The sequence below is a fragment of the Pholcus phalangioides genome, unplaced genomic scaffold (genome assembly GCF_987345545.1).
Source record: "Pholcus phalangioides strain wild (caught in Gottingen) unplaced genomic scaffold, Ppha-v1.0 ptg000013l_1, whole genome shotgun sequence".
NCBI classification, from domain to species: Eukaryota; Metazoa; Arthropoda; class Arachnida; order Araneae; family Pholcidae; genus Pholcus; species Pholcus phalangioides.
This window is the reverse complement of record NW_028301606.1, coordinates 34,072,983-34,089,256: the sequence shown is the minus strand read 5'-3', so window position 1 is coordinate 34,089,256 and position 16,274 is coordinate 34,072,983. Positions and strand designations below refer to the sequence as shown.

General features: G+C 35.2%; 1 protein-coding gene across 1 annotated transcript in view; it reads left to right on the top strand.

Moving 5' to 3' along the window:
- The window catches only part of LOC149078983 (cell adhesion molecule Dscam1-like), a 123,188-nt gene that overhangs the window by 84,391 nt on the left and 22,523 nt on the right, over positions 1-16,274 (top strand). The window contains exons 17-22 of the mRNA XM_089241231.1: positions 2,603-2,773; positions 5,240-5,310; positions 5,552-5,792; positions 8,791-8,889; positions 12,465-12,650; positions 14,792-15,091. Coding sequence (XP_089097357.1) covers positions 2,603-2,773; positions 5,240-5,310; positions 5,552-5,792; positions 8,791-8,889; positions 12,465-12,650; positions 14,792-15,091 — 1,068 coding nt within the window. The remainder of the gene's footprint in view (positions 1-2,602; positions 2,774-5,239; positions 5,311-5,551; positions 5,793-8,790; positions 8,890-12,464; positions 12,651-14,791; positions 15,092-16,274) is intronic.

Below are 16,274 nucleotides of genomic sequence, written 5' to 3'. Positions count from 1 at the left end.
AAAAAAAATTCTGAAACTACCGAGTTTTACAATAAAAAGAAGTGTTGTGTTAATGAGATGTGGAAATACCCTTTAAAAAACATGAAACAATTATGGACTTAATTAATTAATTATTCAATCAATTAATTCATTATTTAGGTACCTATTAACATACCCCAAGTCGACTGGAAAGAACAACCATTAAAAATCACTTAAACCATTACAAACCGTTAAAAAGTAGGTGCGCCTCTAGAGCGAAGAAATTAAAAGTAATATTTAATTACAAAATTTTATTTGGAAATAACTCTTTCTCCTAGTTTCTATATTATTTTTTACCTGGAATCATATTTACATTTAAACATACAGGAAACTTACAAAAAATAGATTTTATAGAGACAATCAACCTTCGATCATTTTTACCAGTACCGGTCCTCCTAGGTAGAATGAAATGTTTGTCCTTCTAGCGTTAACCCTGTGTGGTTCATCCCTAAAGAAACGTATATATATATTTTCACAATTACGGAACAAGATGGGTGTTGCTAGAATGTTTTTATTTGGAACAGTACACTAACACTGCAATTCAATTAATTAGAATGGATTTTTTATGTACTTAAAATGATCAGTTAAGGGTAAATCATACTATACAGTTTGCATTTATTTTACTGCCATCTGAGATAAAATCTTAACAAAGATGAAGGAATATTAAACCCTGAATTTCATAACTGATTTCCTCAATTTTGTGTGATTTAATGAAGTTCTGAAGAAGTAAAAATTCAGTGGCTTTAAAAACTGACGCAGACAAGGAAATAATTCTTTCTAAAGTAAAAAGTATTGTACTACTCATATATCCATATTTTGTACTGAAATGTCACCAAAAGATGTAAAAAAAAATATATATATGGTAAATTTGTAGAACATATATATATATATATATATATATATATATATTTAAATTATGTAATTGCCATATATGTTCAGCTATTGAGGTGATGAGAAAGGAAACAAAATGAATTTCTCAACTATTCCTGTTTTGTCGACGATTATCAGCAGTAATCTGGGTGATTAAAGTTGTGTTCAACGCAACTTTGAACAACGTTGACAACGTTCAACAACTTTTAATTTCTTCGCTCTAGAGGCGCACCTACTTTTTAACGGTTTGTAATGGTTTAAGTGATTTTTAATGGTTGTTCTTTCCAGTCGACTTGGGGTATGTTAATAGGTACCTAAATAATGAATTAATTGATTGAATAATTAATTAATTAAGTCCATAATTGTTTCATGTTTTTTAAAGGGTATTTCCACATCTCATTAACACAACACTTCTTTTTATTGTAAAACTCGGTAGTTTCAGAATTTTTTTTCTCACTTTGAGGATATATATTTCAATACATTGAACGTAGTAAAATATTTTTCATTTTCTTACCCAGAAAACACAAAATATAATGTCTTCATGGTTAAACGCATCAAACCGGTTTCATATAAAGAACCCCCCCCCCCCCGCTGAATTTCCAGTCAAATTTTGTTCCAATATTTCATTATTATACCTACCAAGGTAGTATTATTCTGCTTCAGTATTTCAACAAGTATTGATGAAGAAAAACAATCATTATTCGCTCGAACTTCTAATTTTCGCATAAGATTGAATGATTTGCATCACCACATTTTTGTCAAAATCAGTATTTTTATTTTGTATTTAGTTGATCATTACGGATGTTTACAATTAGCCTATCTTTATAAGTAGAAATTTGATGCCACGATTTGCCAAAATATTTGCTCTGTATGCCTATGAAAGAAAATGCTTATAACGTTGAAGGTCAAATTGACCGGTGGTGGTCTTTGTAGGTGTAACTAAAAGTACCTCGACAGATTTTTTTAAATCTATGATAGTTATGGACATCGTAACATTAAAGCATTTTTAGAAAATGTCGTGAAATTTCAACACTTTAAATGATCTGGTTCATCATGAAAATCGAGCGGGAAGATCTCAAACGGTCAAAACAACCGGCGTGGTCCTTCTAGTGTTAAGAAAAATATAAACTTGGATATTTTGTGAAAACCCCTAGAAAATTACAAAACCGGTATTTGATATATATTATTCCTCTTAGAATAAACCTTGAATTTCAACATTTCTCCCCCCCCCCCCCAATATTTTTATACATTAACGGTATGTTCTAAAGCATTTGATCATATATTGGAATATTTTCTCATGTATTTTCATTCCATTGCTGTAGTACGTTTCGTATCTATTGAAAAAGTAGGAGAAAAGACGCGAAGATAATTCTCATAGAAATATTTCTCTTTACCTCGAAACGAATAACGAAGAAATAAAATCATTTTCTTTTAGAATATATATACATATATTTCCCGAACTTAATTCCTCAAGATTTTCAATGCACATAACTTTTTTTTCCCTTCATCCAACTAAGCTTTAGTATAATACGAAGAACGTATTCCTAAGGGAACATGAGAATCGAAGGGGAATAGTCACAATATATAAATGAATCGAAAATATCTATAAATTTAGTCATCCCAAAATATAAAAGGAGTGGGAAAAGGGAGAAAATTTCTGACTGTACTGTACTTTCATTCCTGCGATGAGGTATTAATATAAACCTTCGTTCAGACAGCGCATGGAGGGGACAAACGTCTCAACTCATCGTTTCCGGTGCAGAAGCAATCGCAACTCTCAGAGGACTACATCCAGTTACTACTTACTACGTCAGAATGTTTGCCGAAAATGCAGTTGGGAGGAGCAAGCCGAGTGACATAATCAACGTCACGACTGAAGAAGAAGGTAAAGCAATGGAGATGTGTTATTCCCTTCTATTATTATTATTATTATTATTATTTATTGTTATTTTTTTTTTCCTTGCTGTCTTAGAAACACCCATTTACGGGTACCAACTTAATACTTTCATTTGCTTATTCCGTCTTCCCGATGAGATCCGCAGGATCTTCCCTCTTACTTTCCTTTTTTTGCTTTTTTTTGCTTTTCTTATTCTTATTCTGCCTCCATGCAATCTCCTTCAGATTGCTGAAAGGATATTCTTCTTCTTCTTCTTATACTTGTTGTGTTGTCATGAGAAACATATTATTTTCTAGGATGGGACTGAAGACTCTTTTATCTGTCAAAGAACTCGTGCAAAAATATTGGATGATGCTGAGATCTGGTTTTTCCCCCGGAGGGATTTTCCTGATTCACTTGTTGGAATAATCTTGATCATGTTTTTTCTTTTTTGTTATTATTATTTTCGGTTGAAATGAAATGAAATATATCTAGCCGCTGATTCAATTCCAGCATCAGCCATATACCATTCATTAGATACTATATTCTTGGCTCAGTATTTGTATGCGCCATTGAAATAGTTGGTAAATTTTCGAAAGAAGTTAGAAAATGATAACTATTTCCCTATGTTGGCATTTGGGCATATTGACATTAAATAATTTCCCTATATTAAGATTTGGAAATTATACGTACGCGCGTATAATATAATATGTTGTACCCATATTGACGTTTGGGTATATCTCGTCCAAGCCCTAATTGTATAATTAAATAAAACATTAATGGCGGTAATTGGTTTGTGAATATACATAGTTTTTTAAACATTGCAAGAGCGGGGACTAGGTTCTTAGACCTCGCCTGACTGGAATATAATATTCAGTTTTTTATCTGCAGAAAGTTGCCGAGTGTGACATTTACGTCTACAATTTTAAAACGAGAGGAAAAAAAAATTTCGATCTTTTTTCTTTTCTTATTTTCTCTTAGTCTAAATCAAGTTAGTAAAAAAATATGCCGGAGGTAAAGGACGCCATGTGATAAAAATAATATTTACAGGAGTCATTTAAATAAATATATATATATTTAAATATTTAAAAATCACACGTTACCAGTGAATATCTCTGTTATTTATTGAAATAGGACTTGGGGTTCCATACCTATGTGTAGTACAGATTAATAGCGTTATCCCAATATTAACGAAAGTGGACATAGAGTCCTTTACCTTAATACGACCTTGAAGGACACCTTAAGGATCGCAAGCGGACGAATCTCTCAATCTTTCCTTGGGGCTCGTGTGCATTGAACGGGACCGGAAAGTGAAAGGACGTGGGTTCGATTCCCCGCAAAGGCAAATGAATTTTCTCTCGTTCCAAACATTCATCTCCGCAACAGCGAGTTGTTAAAAACCTTCAAAAAGTGACTGTAAAGATCCGCCTGTTGTCGTACGTCAAAGAGGACTGGAATCATGACGTCACAACTGGTCTACCTTCTATAGTCTATATCTATAAGTAACCATTCCCAATTGAGGTTCCCGGACATCCAAGGGTAAACGGCCTTTTTAATGGGCGGTGGTGGGGTGGACCATGGCTTAGTTGCATAATTAAAAAAAATAATGTTCATTTAAAAAATAACAAATAAATGCATTGAATGAAAAGTTTTAATTCTGTGGCGTTTGGTTAGAACACGATATCTCCAAAAAATGGCTGTTTGATTTAAAAGTAAGTTTTGTTAATTATAAGGAATTAGAAGTGAGATGAATGCACAAATACGTACGCATGGCTAAACAACATGCTTATGTGCGATGTTTTTATTTGTATTTGTGTGTATGCTTTATTTTTGATTTTCAAATGACAATGAAAATGCTTATATCTGAAAACTGTGATTTTAGAGCTAATATGTTCTGACCAAACACACCACAGAATTTAATTACCGTGAAAAAAGCTCCCCTGCATCGTTGGTAGCCTAATCTGATAATATTGTTATGATTTGACAAAAATTATACTTACGACGATATCTCTCGATAGGCGTATGGAACGTTGTTTCAGTTAGCATTGCTATAGCGCCACATACACTATTATTGGATATAATGTCCTCGACTGTTCGAGAACATTGTCGCGGTTAGATAGCTGTATTTTCTGCTGCTATAAATGGTAGCAGACATGAAAATTTCCGGGAGTTCACGATTGTATTTGGGAACCTCTGGAATAGTGTTTTCTCTAATTCAAATTATTACCGAGTATTAAATTTAACTAATGTATCATCAGTGAATTTCTTTTGTTATTATGAAGCAATAAATCTTCACGGTTGTAACAACCAGTGTAAAATAATTTGTTACTTGGAATCAAATGATCCATGCTATTTCATTAAATTAGATGTAAAGGAAATGCTCGAAAGGAACTCGCGAGGGATTTATTGCAATTTCATCTCGAAACTGATACTTAAGTGCCTGGTTTTACTGATGTGTTTAAAACATTTCCACAGCTCCTTCAGCTGCTCCTCTAGACGTGCGTGTTCATTCAACTGGCGCTCAATCCATGAAAGTTCTCTGGAAGGTGAGTAATACTGTGTGTGAGAGAGAGAACGTTGTCCATTACCAATATATCGTCCATTAGATCTTCTCTTAACTGATGTTCGTTATACATGCTTACCTATGTAATGAAAATTCGAGTGCTTCTCGCGTAAGCTCGTAATCGTCTTATTCTAAAGTGTGAGCTCAATATCGTGTTATCTTAGTAGAATGTGATAATTAATGTGTTTCACGGATTTTCTCTCTCTCTCCCTCTTCAATCTCAGCCTCCTCCTGATGAATCTCACAACGGAAACATAAGAGGCTATTTCGTTGGATACAGACAAGCGTCTACGTCGGATCCATATCACTTCAAGAAAGTTCAGAGAGTCGAAGACACCGAGCAGCAATCAACTTACATTACTGGGTTGAAGGCTTTCACGAAATACGAGATCGTCGTTAAAGCTTTCAACTCGGCTGGTACGGGTCCCAAATCACCAAAAGTAGTTGGGAAGACGTTGGAAACTGGTCAGTTAATTACAATGTTTTTTTTCCTCTCTCCTTTTCATTACCAATTCTTATGCATTAGGGCCGTTTTAAAATTAACTGCCCATCGGCAATGAAAGAATAGAAGAGTAGCAAACGTATATTTGCAGGTCCAAATACATACAGTCGGAATCTAGTAGAAGTCCGCTTTTGATGAGAGACTGGATTTAACGAGCAAATTAATGAAGTTTGTTTGCTGCAATGCTAATTATACAGAAATTCTGTTACTTTCGGTGAGCAAGTTTTTCACGGTAGAAGGAATTAAACGAGCGATTTAAAAATCAAACTTGAAAAAATATGTACGGAAAAATGAAAGAAGCCGCAAACGAATGAGAACCGCAAAACAGTTTGAATTCCCATCACCTCTCTCATAATATTTATCTTTCTCATAATAGTCATTTGACGAGGAATAAACGTAAATCAAATACACAATAGAACTTGGTTGATTCAAATTTTGTTTAATTGGAACTTTTACGAACTCCCTTTGAGTATTCTATTTAATTTAATATCAAATTTTTCTGTTTATTTCGAACTTTTTTCGAAATTTTCGGATAATTCGAGGTTGGGTGAAAAAAATCGTGATTTTTATACGAGCAAATTCAGATTAGAAAAATTCTACAAGAAACAAGGTTTTGGGCTTTTCTCGATCAAGTTGTCACACAAAATATTTTCAAATATTTATAACATTTTTAAAGTTATGTTTTCTTTACTTTTTTTAAAGATAATTTAATGCTCATGTTAACATTGTTCAGCTGGAGTGCATCAAGACTGTGCATCCCTTGATACCGATAATGTTGTTCAGTCTATGAAGGATCAAGGTGTACCATTAAAAACTTCTTATTTTTTACCGTTTAGATTGCGTATAAGATGACAATGAAAGTATGTTTCCTTTATATATGCTACCGATGCATGATAAGCGAAATTTGGAAAACAGCACCGTAACGGATGATCATTAACTGTTTCCTTAAATCAGTCTTTGAGCATGGTCAAGGAATTCTGCAGTGATGGTGATTTCAGGACAATGAAATAATGTCGCGACTAAGATCGCTTATATATTATAATTTTAAATTTTTAAAATTTAAGAGTTTTGCAACTGATGATAAAATTTTAATAATTGATATTTATAATCCTGCAAAGGCTTTGTAGGATAATAAATATCTAATGATAACGATAACTAAGTTGTGTGCAATTTGCTTTCATTTTTACAGATCCATGAGAGATCAGTTGAATAATTCGAACTTTTTTCCAGTCACATTGGCCTTCGAATTAACCAAGTTCGACTGTTACTGAACAAAAAGCGTATCATCCCTGAAAAATTCTGTTGACAATGTGTAGGCTAGGTGTTGCTGTGGGCACCAACATGCAGTCTGAAAGGGAGGGATGAGCGTGGAAAATGACGATGGATGACCTATCCGAATTTCAAGAAAAGAGCTTATTCGACTTCTTGCTTAACCAGCAGGAACCCGATGTGTTTTAGAACGAGAATCATGTCCACAATTTTTCCTTTCCCGGGTGTTGCGTTCTTCATTTTTTGGGATAAAATGTCTAAAACCAATGTTTCAACTGTCAGAGAAAAAGTAGAAGTTATCAGATTACTATGGAACTATAAAAAATGTGGCAAAAAATTATGTGTGGCCGCTGTGGTGGTCGAGTGGTTATAGTGCCGGACTCGTGATGCGAGAATCCGGGTTCGAACCCCACAGTGGTGGTCGGCTGAAGTTGGTTTTCTGTGGTTCCCAACTTCAAGGCGCAAATGTGAGCCGATCTCCCCGTTAAAAAGTCTCGCCACAGAGAGCAACAGTCCTACAACGGTAAATCATTCAACCATAACACTTCACTCATAGTTAGTAAAACTGGGGGCTGATGACAGCTCTACACATAACAAGCATTACACAGAAACAAACTTTACGTCAGGTTGCACTACACGTACACGCACATTCCCGCATGTACCGATTCGTTGGGGGGTTTCGCGGGGGGGGGGTGCATGTGTGGTGTAGCAGTAGTAGGTAGGGGCTCGGGGATCCATGATGTTCTTAAGTCAGCCACCTCGTTGGGCAATTTGCCTGTTGTGGCGTTGTATTTGTATTTGTATACGTCATGCATCAATATAAATTTATCTATATACTTGCTAAAAGCACTTAATTTTCGAAATTTGAGGTTTTTCATTTTCCGTGGGAACATGCTCCTTTTTATAAGCGGGTCCGAATGTATAATCTCACTAATTTTTTGGAGTCATCATTTCCCCTCAATTTTTATACCGCAGCACAAGCGTTTTAACCCTTAAATGCAAATTTTTTCATATGCACAAAGGGCCGTTTCAGCGTTCGTTACTGCAGGCAGTTTAAAGGTAAACACACAGTGTCACCTTTGCACTTGCGGTGATCTATTTTATACTTTGAATTTTCTGGTAGATGCCGCATAACGATAATAACACTGTTTTTTGCTGAGCATGTGGAGCTGTAATTTCACTAATTTGGTTTTAAAAAAAAAAATCAATTTTTTTTTTTTAAATTTGAATTTCGCAATCCGAATTTTTTTCTCATTATACTTTGAATCACAACGAAGGTATATTCGGAAAGTAATATTACTTAAATACATTTAGTTTATACGTGATTTTTAAGGCTTTGCACGCCTTGAATAAGGCCCTGCATAAGCAGAAGCAGAACAATTCGAATGTTTCAATTTGTTTAAATGTTTTTTCGGCTTTCTATACGTGCTTCCATAACAGTGTTTCTGAAATGCACATCTCGATTTCGTAATAGGCCTACGACTCAAACCCCGGTCTCTCGCGTGACACTCGCCCAACAAACGAGAGACCCGGATTCGAGTTCCGGAGGAGAAGATGAATTTTTATTTAAAAAAACTATCAGCATTCTCTTTCTACATTTCGCCAGTTTACCGTATATCTTGCAAAACTATACATTGCGTGTTGTTATCTCTACAAATATTTGTTTGAAATAATTATTTATCTTCACTTCAGCACCACCTACTTCACCAATAGTTCAAGTAAAGAGCGCAACTTCCACCAGCATTGAAATCAGTTGGGAAAAAGATATTAAAGATAAATCCGCAATAACAGGTACTATTTTTTCCCTGAAAAATTTTTAAGTGCTGAAGTAACTGAAATCATCTACGCTAGAAACGTTTTTTTTTTTTTTCATAGTATTAGACCTATATTAGTTTTCTAGAAATTGTCTGTATTTTATAGCTGTATGTATTTTTGCTCCATTATGTAAATACTCTTAGAGATTTGGACGCCGTGATGTTTCCGAATTCAAGAGAGAGCGCATTAGCACTCAAAGGATATTCCCACGCATAATTTTTTCGTAGTCTAGTCTTCAACAGCCTCTTTAGTTATACGTAACGGGCTAACGACTCACTGTGAGTCACTTTATTCATTCCGCTCGCTTTATTTTGAACAAAGATTCACCTAATCGGACTCTTGTGGAAATTCTATGAGGAAGCAGTGTTTGTTCAACTGTCTTTATGAGGTGCGCGTGCGAGTAGGTGTGAATGCACTTGCACCTGGAAATTAAACTGGAAGCTCACTTCCCGTCACTGATATGCTGTTAGCGAGTTAGGAAAGGCTGCGACAAACTACTCTAAAACTCCCCCTTCATTCCCTATTCCGGATTTGGAACATTCAACCTCGTGGGTCCGTGCGAATGGAAGCCGGCCTCTGCATCGTAAGGAGCTTTTACGATGCAGATGTTGTAGAGGTATATTCCGGCAGCTCGGATTTGCCAGTGAATTTATGTGGTATGTCGAGAGTTTCGATTCCATAACTGAAAATCCGTGTTCCGAATCCCGCAGGAAACTTTTGAACGCTACATGGACTGTATTTTATCGCAAGATGTAACGTGTAAGCGAACTTTGCAATCGGTGGAAGGAGGGAATACGCACATTTTTTACTTTCCTCCATACACCCTCTTGTGGCCTGCTTCTTTGCCTCTAAAAGAAATATTTGCTTTAACCAGATACACGGAGATCTACTCTAAATTTATATAAAGAAATAGTTTTTTAGTGCATTTTTTATTCTATCTATACTTGTTTAATGTACACCCGAAGGGAAATGCAGAAATTTTAAAAAAAAAGTTGAATTTTTGCTACAAAATAGAGATTTCTAGAACTCGATGATATTAACTTCTCGATATACATTGTTTTGCTTAAAAAGTATAAAAATAAAGCTGGTTTTTAATCATTCATGTATGAATGAATCAACGTGGATATTATTAAAATATGAATAAAAAAAAATACCATCCTGTCAGTCTGGACATTTTTTTAAGGTTATAATTAAGAAGTTCAGTGATTTCTAATTTTATGTCATTGGGATATGTTCATTTCAATAATTCTTAATTGAATTTTTTAATTATTGCCTTTGAAAAACTTGCATTGTTTTATTTACACTTTCTCACTAATGACATCACTAAGATGATTTAAGAAACACTGAGATGATTGCCTTATATTAAAGCATAATTCGGAAGAATAAATATATGAGCGGAAATTAACGCACTTAATTATTTTATTAAATTCTCTAGAATTAATTATATTAGTAATTTTTTTTCGTTAGGATTTCTATAATTAATTGGATGTGAAACAGTTTTATTAAATACATTTTTAATACATACATTTCCTGAAAATCATCTGATTAATAATGTTAGAGTAATTAAGAGTAATTAAAATTTATAATTCGAACTATATTATACTCCAAGTACTGAATTATTTTCGCTGTTGTGAAGACGTGCACTGTAAGATAGGGGTTTCAAAAGTCCACGGACCATTATGGTTCCACTAGTTTAAACAGCTCAACATCATACCGAGTTGTAATACAAACATTTACAATCTTTTATTCAAAATTTGGAGTGCAGATGACAGCACCAGCTAGAACACCAAACAAGCAAAATTCTCACGGCATGGATATGTTGCGGCCCTGGAAAAAAAAAATACAACCACACAACACTTTCCGCTATGTACCGATTCATTAGAAATTCCGTAGAGGAATGTGTACGAAATGCACGAACGTTTAAGTAGAAGTAGTTCAAAAAACTAAATTACCATATCATCAAAATAGTCACTATTTTCAGCAACAACATATTATTGTATCAAAACAAAGTTCATAAAAACCGCAGAATTCGCAGAAAACGTCTCAGCCGCGTTGGTCTGAATTGAATTCAGACAGAATTTCGGAATTACTTACAAAGTTCATAAAAAGTTGATGCTGCAGTTTTCAAAACTAGCACACAGTATTTTTGAAATCCTGCAGAGACGTTCGTTCGGGTTTGTTCTTTTATTAAGAATATTTCTCTCAGACTACACAATGTTGTTTCTACAAATAGTGGATATTTTAAAAATATTGCATTTTGGTATTCTCCTATTTCCAGCGTCTTCTATTGCAAAATTTCGCAACGAATTTGGAAATTCTGTCTGACAAAATGTACTGTTTCACAAGCACGATGCAACATATATACCGCTCCCTTCATGCTTTTATTCCTTTTCAAAAAGACCGTCGATCTTGGGACACCAAATAAGTGTGAGACAAAGTTGTGAAGATTGATCCAAATAATTGTTGTGAAATTCAATCACAATTAGAAAAGCAACTTGATTTCTCCTGTGCTTTCTCAAAGAAAGTAATTTTCTGATAAAGTATAGGGTGTTTCAAAAAGAATCGCCCGATTTGAAATGCGTATATTACCAAAAATATCGAACATAGAAACATTTTATTTTCTGGGCATTATGCTGAGGTGAACAAAAAAAAAAAGTAATCTTGTCTCCGCCGGGATTCGAACCCAGGCCCTCTTGCATACCGGGCAAGCATGCTACCCGGGGTATTTAGCCCGAACTTCTTGGGCTGAGAAAAAGCAATCTATCTCTCTAAACCGTCCCACCTGGGGGCCAATTCCTGAAGTTAAGAGAGGCTACTAATGTCTCTACTTCAGTGCCTCATGCCACAGTGCGTGAAATAAGGATGGCGGGGTCATGTCTCCAGTGGTGTAGATGGTCCCGGCAAGATGACTTTTCTTTCCGAGTTCACCTCAGCATAATATCCAGAAAATAAAATATTTCTTTGATATCTTGTGATATGTGTGTGTGTGTGAGAAAAGGTCATCTATCTCTATAGACACGTAAGATTAATTTTGTATTACATGGCTAATCATAAAGATATTTTACAAACGAAAATAAAGGTGCTCAATATGTGACCGCCTTAGAATGTCGTGCATTCTAAGGTGGTCATAATTACGGAGGCATTTTATTCAATTTACACTTCGCGAAGTGTGAATCGAACAAAATACGATTGCTGTTGTGCAGTCACCATTTTCGCAAATACTGTCGAAGAAAGGAAACACATGGCCGAAGGAAGAGCGTCAGCGCTACCCGTCGGCAACTGCGTGAAACTCGAGATTTCCCTCTTTCTAAAGCTGAATAGTTATCATTTTTTTTAATCGGATGATTCTTCTTGAAACACCCTGTGCATTTAACTTTTATTAGTTACTGTAAAGAAGTGATACATATATATATATATATATAATGTGGCTAAACCCGATTTTCTTTTTCTTATTCTGTGTATTTGAAACTTCTTCCAATGATCCTTTTGAAATAGCGGCTATGAATAAAAAGATATATTTATGATTTTTCATCACGTTTACACGTACACAGATTATACACTCCACTATAAAACAGACGACGGTGAATGGCGACACCAGCGACTCAGTAACACCAAGGATCAATTCACGTTACGCAGTATCAAGTGCGGAACTAGGTACCACCTCTACATGACCGCTTCCAATAGCCTCGGAACTGGCGAGCCAAGTGTTCCCGTTACCGTAAAAACCAATGGCGCTGGTAAGAAATTTCAACACTTGGCATTTGAAACACCTGCCGCGATTGATATTGATTTTATAAACCCTAAAAAAATATTAGAATTCTAAAAAGAAATTGGGGGTCTCTTTGTTTTTCATGAAATCGAGAAAGTTTTGTCTTTCGTACCAGTATTCTTCAACCTCTGGATCGGCATCAGTCCGCGAGAAATTTCCACCAATTAATAGAATATACATATTATGTTCGAGATTTAATTAAATGTTACACCATCTTTGGATATATAGTCTATATTTCTATATTTATATTTCTGTCTTTGGCCATACGCAATTTTTTTCCTTTTTTTTTTTGCCAGTCTGTAAATTCTTTCACATGTTTATTTATTTCTCTTTTCTCGAATTATTTCTATAAAAGTCTGCAAGAAATCATTTTTCGTACTCAAGTGTTGTTGGTGTGTGTTTTTACCTTTGTGCAATTTGTTCAATTGTTCCACTCAATACATTTGCGTTTTTGCCAGTCTCAAAATTGTGTCTCCCGTTTATTTATTTTTCTTAGCAAGTAAATTTTTTTTTTTTCTGATCCACTAATCATTTCTCTTGCCTATTTGTCATTTGCCGGTCCCCACTGTATTCATCATTTTTTTGTTTGTTTGTGCTCATTCTATTATTCATCTCATGAATCATTATCATTATTTTTTTTGCCGGTCTTCGAATTATTTCTTTCAATTATTTATTCATTTCAATCATTTCTTTCTTTCAATTATTTATTTCTTGTGGTCCTCAATTTTTTTCCCGCCTACATTTATTTTTTCCCAATGCGTAATGTTTATTTACAATTTATTCAACCCTTTTAGAGGCAATCTTGAGATATCTCAGGTTCTTAATACTTAAAACGGCATCCCCGAGCCAACATAGCGTTGAAAGTTTTCTTCTCCCGATGACATGTTTTCCTTTCTTTCCGTCGTGTTAAACAACCGCCAGTGGGCGGAGTCAGCTTTTATTATAAGTCTGATAACAGAAGTGGCGAGAGAGGATGTTTTTATTTTTCCTTTTCAGGTAGTGTAGTATAGTACATTGCGTACAGTACAGTGCTGTACATTGCGTACAGCATAAATTATTACAGAAAAAAGATCCTTCCCTTCCCTGTTTTTTTTCTCATTAGTATTTTGTGTTGGGGGGGGGGAGGGGACATTTATCAGCTCGCAATCGTTATTATTATTCGTTATTATTAATCGTTATTATTAATCGTTATTATTAATCGTTATTATTAATCGTTATTATTAATCGTTATTATTAATCGTTATTATTAATCGTTATTATTAATCGTTATTATTAATCGTTATTATTAATCGTTATTATTAATCGTTGTAGATTATTTGTCATATTTTTAATTTTTTGTTTCTCCTGAAATTATTTTTTCACAATTATTTTCTTCTTGCCAGTCCGCATATATTATTTCTTTTTTATGTTTTGTTGGTTATTTCTCAAGTCATTTAGTTTTGCCGGTTCGAAAATCATTTCCCATATTCCCTGGTGGAATATTAATTTGCCAGTACGAAATTTATCATGTTTACTAATACATGGCGATTTTGCATAATAACTGACAAATTTGATCGATTTAGTAAGATTTATCATCGATAACCGACGGCACTTGGGTATTATGCACATCCGCCGGTAAACGTGATATGTTTAGAGAAATTTATCAAACTTATCAAATTGGTCGGTGATTATGCATAATATCCACATTTAGGATATTTACCCTAACATATAGTCGACATTCTTGTATATTCAGCATTTATGGACGTTTCTGTGTTGAAATTTTAATTTAACTGTATGATACCATCATATAAATAATTTTTAAAGTAAATTTTATTCTGATCAGCTACCTATAGAAAGGTGATTAAAAAGGTATATATTTGTATATTACATATACGTAATTTTTATTTGTAATTAAAAATTATCGTAAATTAATAACCTCAATACTTGTAACAATTTTGACTGCTGATTTGAATTTATATCATCGATATGAACACAATTTTTTTTGAAAAATGTGCTTATTTTTGGGCACAATATGGCAGGAAAAAGAAACCGTTAAGTGGGTAATGTACTCTATTTTCGATATTACCATGTATAAATCTGATTATTTTTTCTTTCCTTCACTATTTCCAGCTCCGATTCCACCTTCGGCTGGATTATTTCTACACCCGAATGACACTAGTCTCAATCTTCGACTGAGTAAGTGGCAAGACGCGGGTTGTCCCATTCAGCACTTCGTCGTTCAGCACAGGCCGAAGTATCAGAGCCAGTGGACAAAGATTTCGGAGAAGCTGCGTGTACCGATCGATTATTACGTTATTAGGGGCTTATCGCCGGACAGGGAGTACGTGGTGATGGTTTCTGCATTCAATGATGCCGGTATGACACAGAAGGAATATGAATTCAGGACCATGCCGGAAGCCCAATCATCAGGTGAGCAGCACTTTCTCGTTGCATGTGTCTTCGTGGATGTGTGTTTGTGTTTGTGCGCGTGAGCACGCCCCTGACAATATTTCGATGGACTCATATTATTAACGAGTGGAATAAGTGGTGCGTATGTTCCCTCTCCCGCTGAGCTTGTACGGTTAAACGTGCTCGAGCATGCAATGTATGACAAACGTTCCGCCATCGGGCATCACGTCAAATTCGTATCGTGCGTTAAGCAGATGACTACTTTGCCGGAGATATATCGAGATGATAATATCCAGTAGGTAGGGAATACAATTCTACTCTCTTCGAAATGAGAATATGCTAGTAACGTCTCATTAACTGGGAATGAATATTCACTCTAACGGTTCTGAAACCGACTCTGGTACTAGACCGCAAAATGTGAGTGCTCATATAAGGTGTCAAATTGAAAATCATAAACCCATTCACGTGTATTAATAAATACACGTGCTTAAAATTTTCTTGCTGCAGCCGTTTCGCGAATGAATTCAATGGCAACCACATCACAGAATCACATCTATGGAAGCACTGTTAGAGTGTGGAAATCGGTACCTAAGGACATGTAGTGTTTAGTACTTTCGTGGGGGGAAGAGAGAGGAATGCCCTCATTCTTTGTCTCCACCTAGTACGGAAATTAATTTTTGCTTTCCGTATTTGCATTGGAATAACAGAGGTTATACGAGTCAGTCCTTTGTTTTCCACGTATTTTGTTAATGTGTCGCCAAATATAGTCACCAATCAGCGAGACTTTAACTAATTTTTTTTTTATTCTGTCGAACAAAATCCGACTCTTACACAAGTCTGAGGGTGCAAACTACTACTCAACTCACATGAACCACGTCCACATTCCTCTGTGGAACCTCTAACGGATTGGTGTATGCTGTAATCTGTGTGTATGTGTTGTGAACCTAACGCGAAGTTTGTTTCTATGTAATGCTTGTTATGTGTAGTGCTGACATCTTCCATCGATTTTTGTAACTATGAGCGAGTTTTTATCATTGAATAATTGTATCTTTGTAGGCGTACTGCTCTCTGTGGCGAGACTATTTTTTCGGGGAGATCCACTCACATTCGCGCCATGAAGTTGGAAACCGAAGAAAGCTAATTTCCGTCGAACACCACTGTAGTGACGGTGGGGGTCGAGCCCGGCACCACAGGGGCTAAGGGT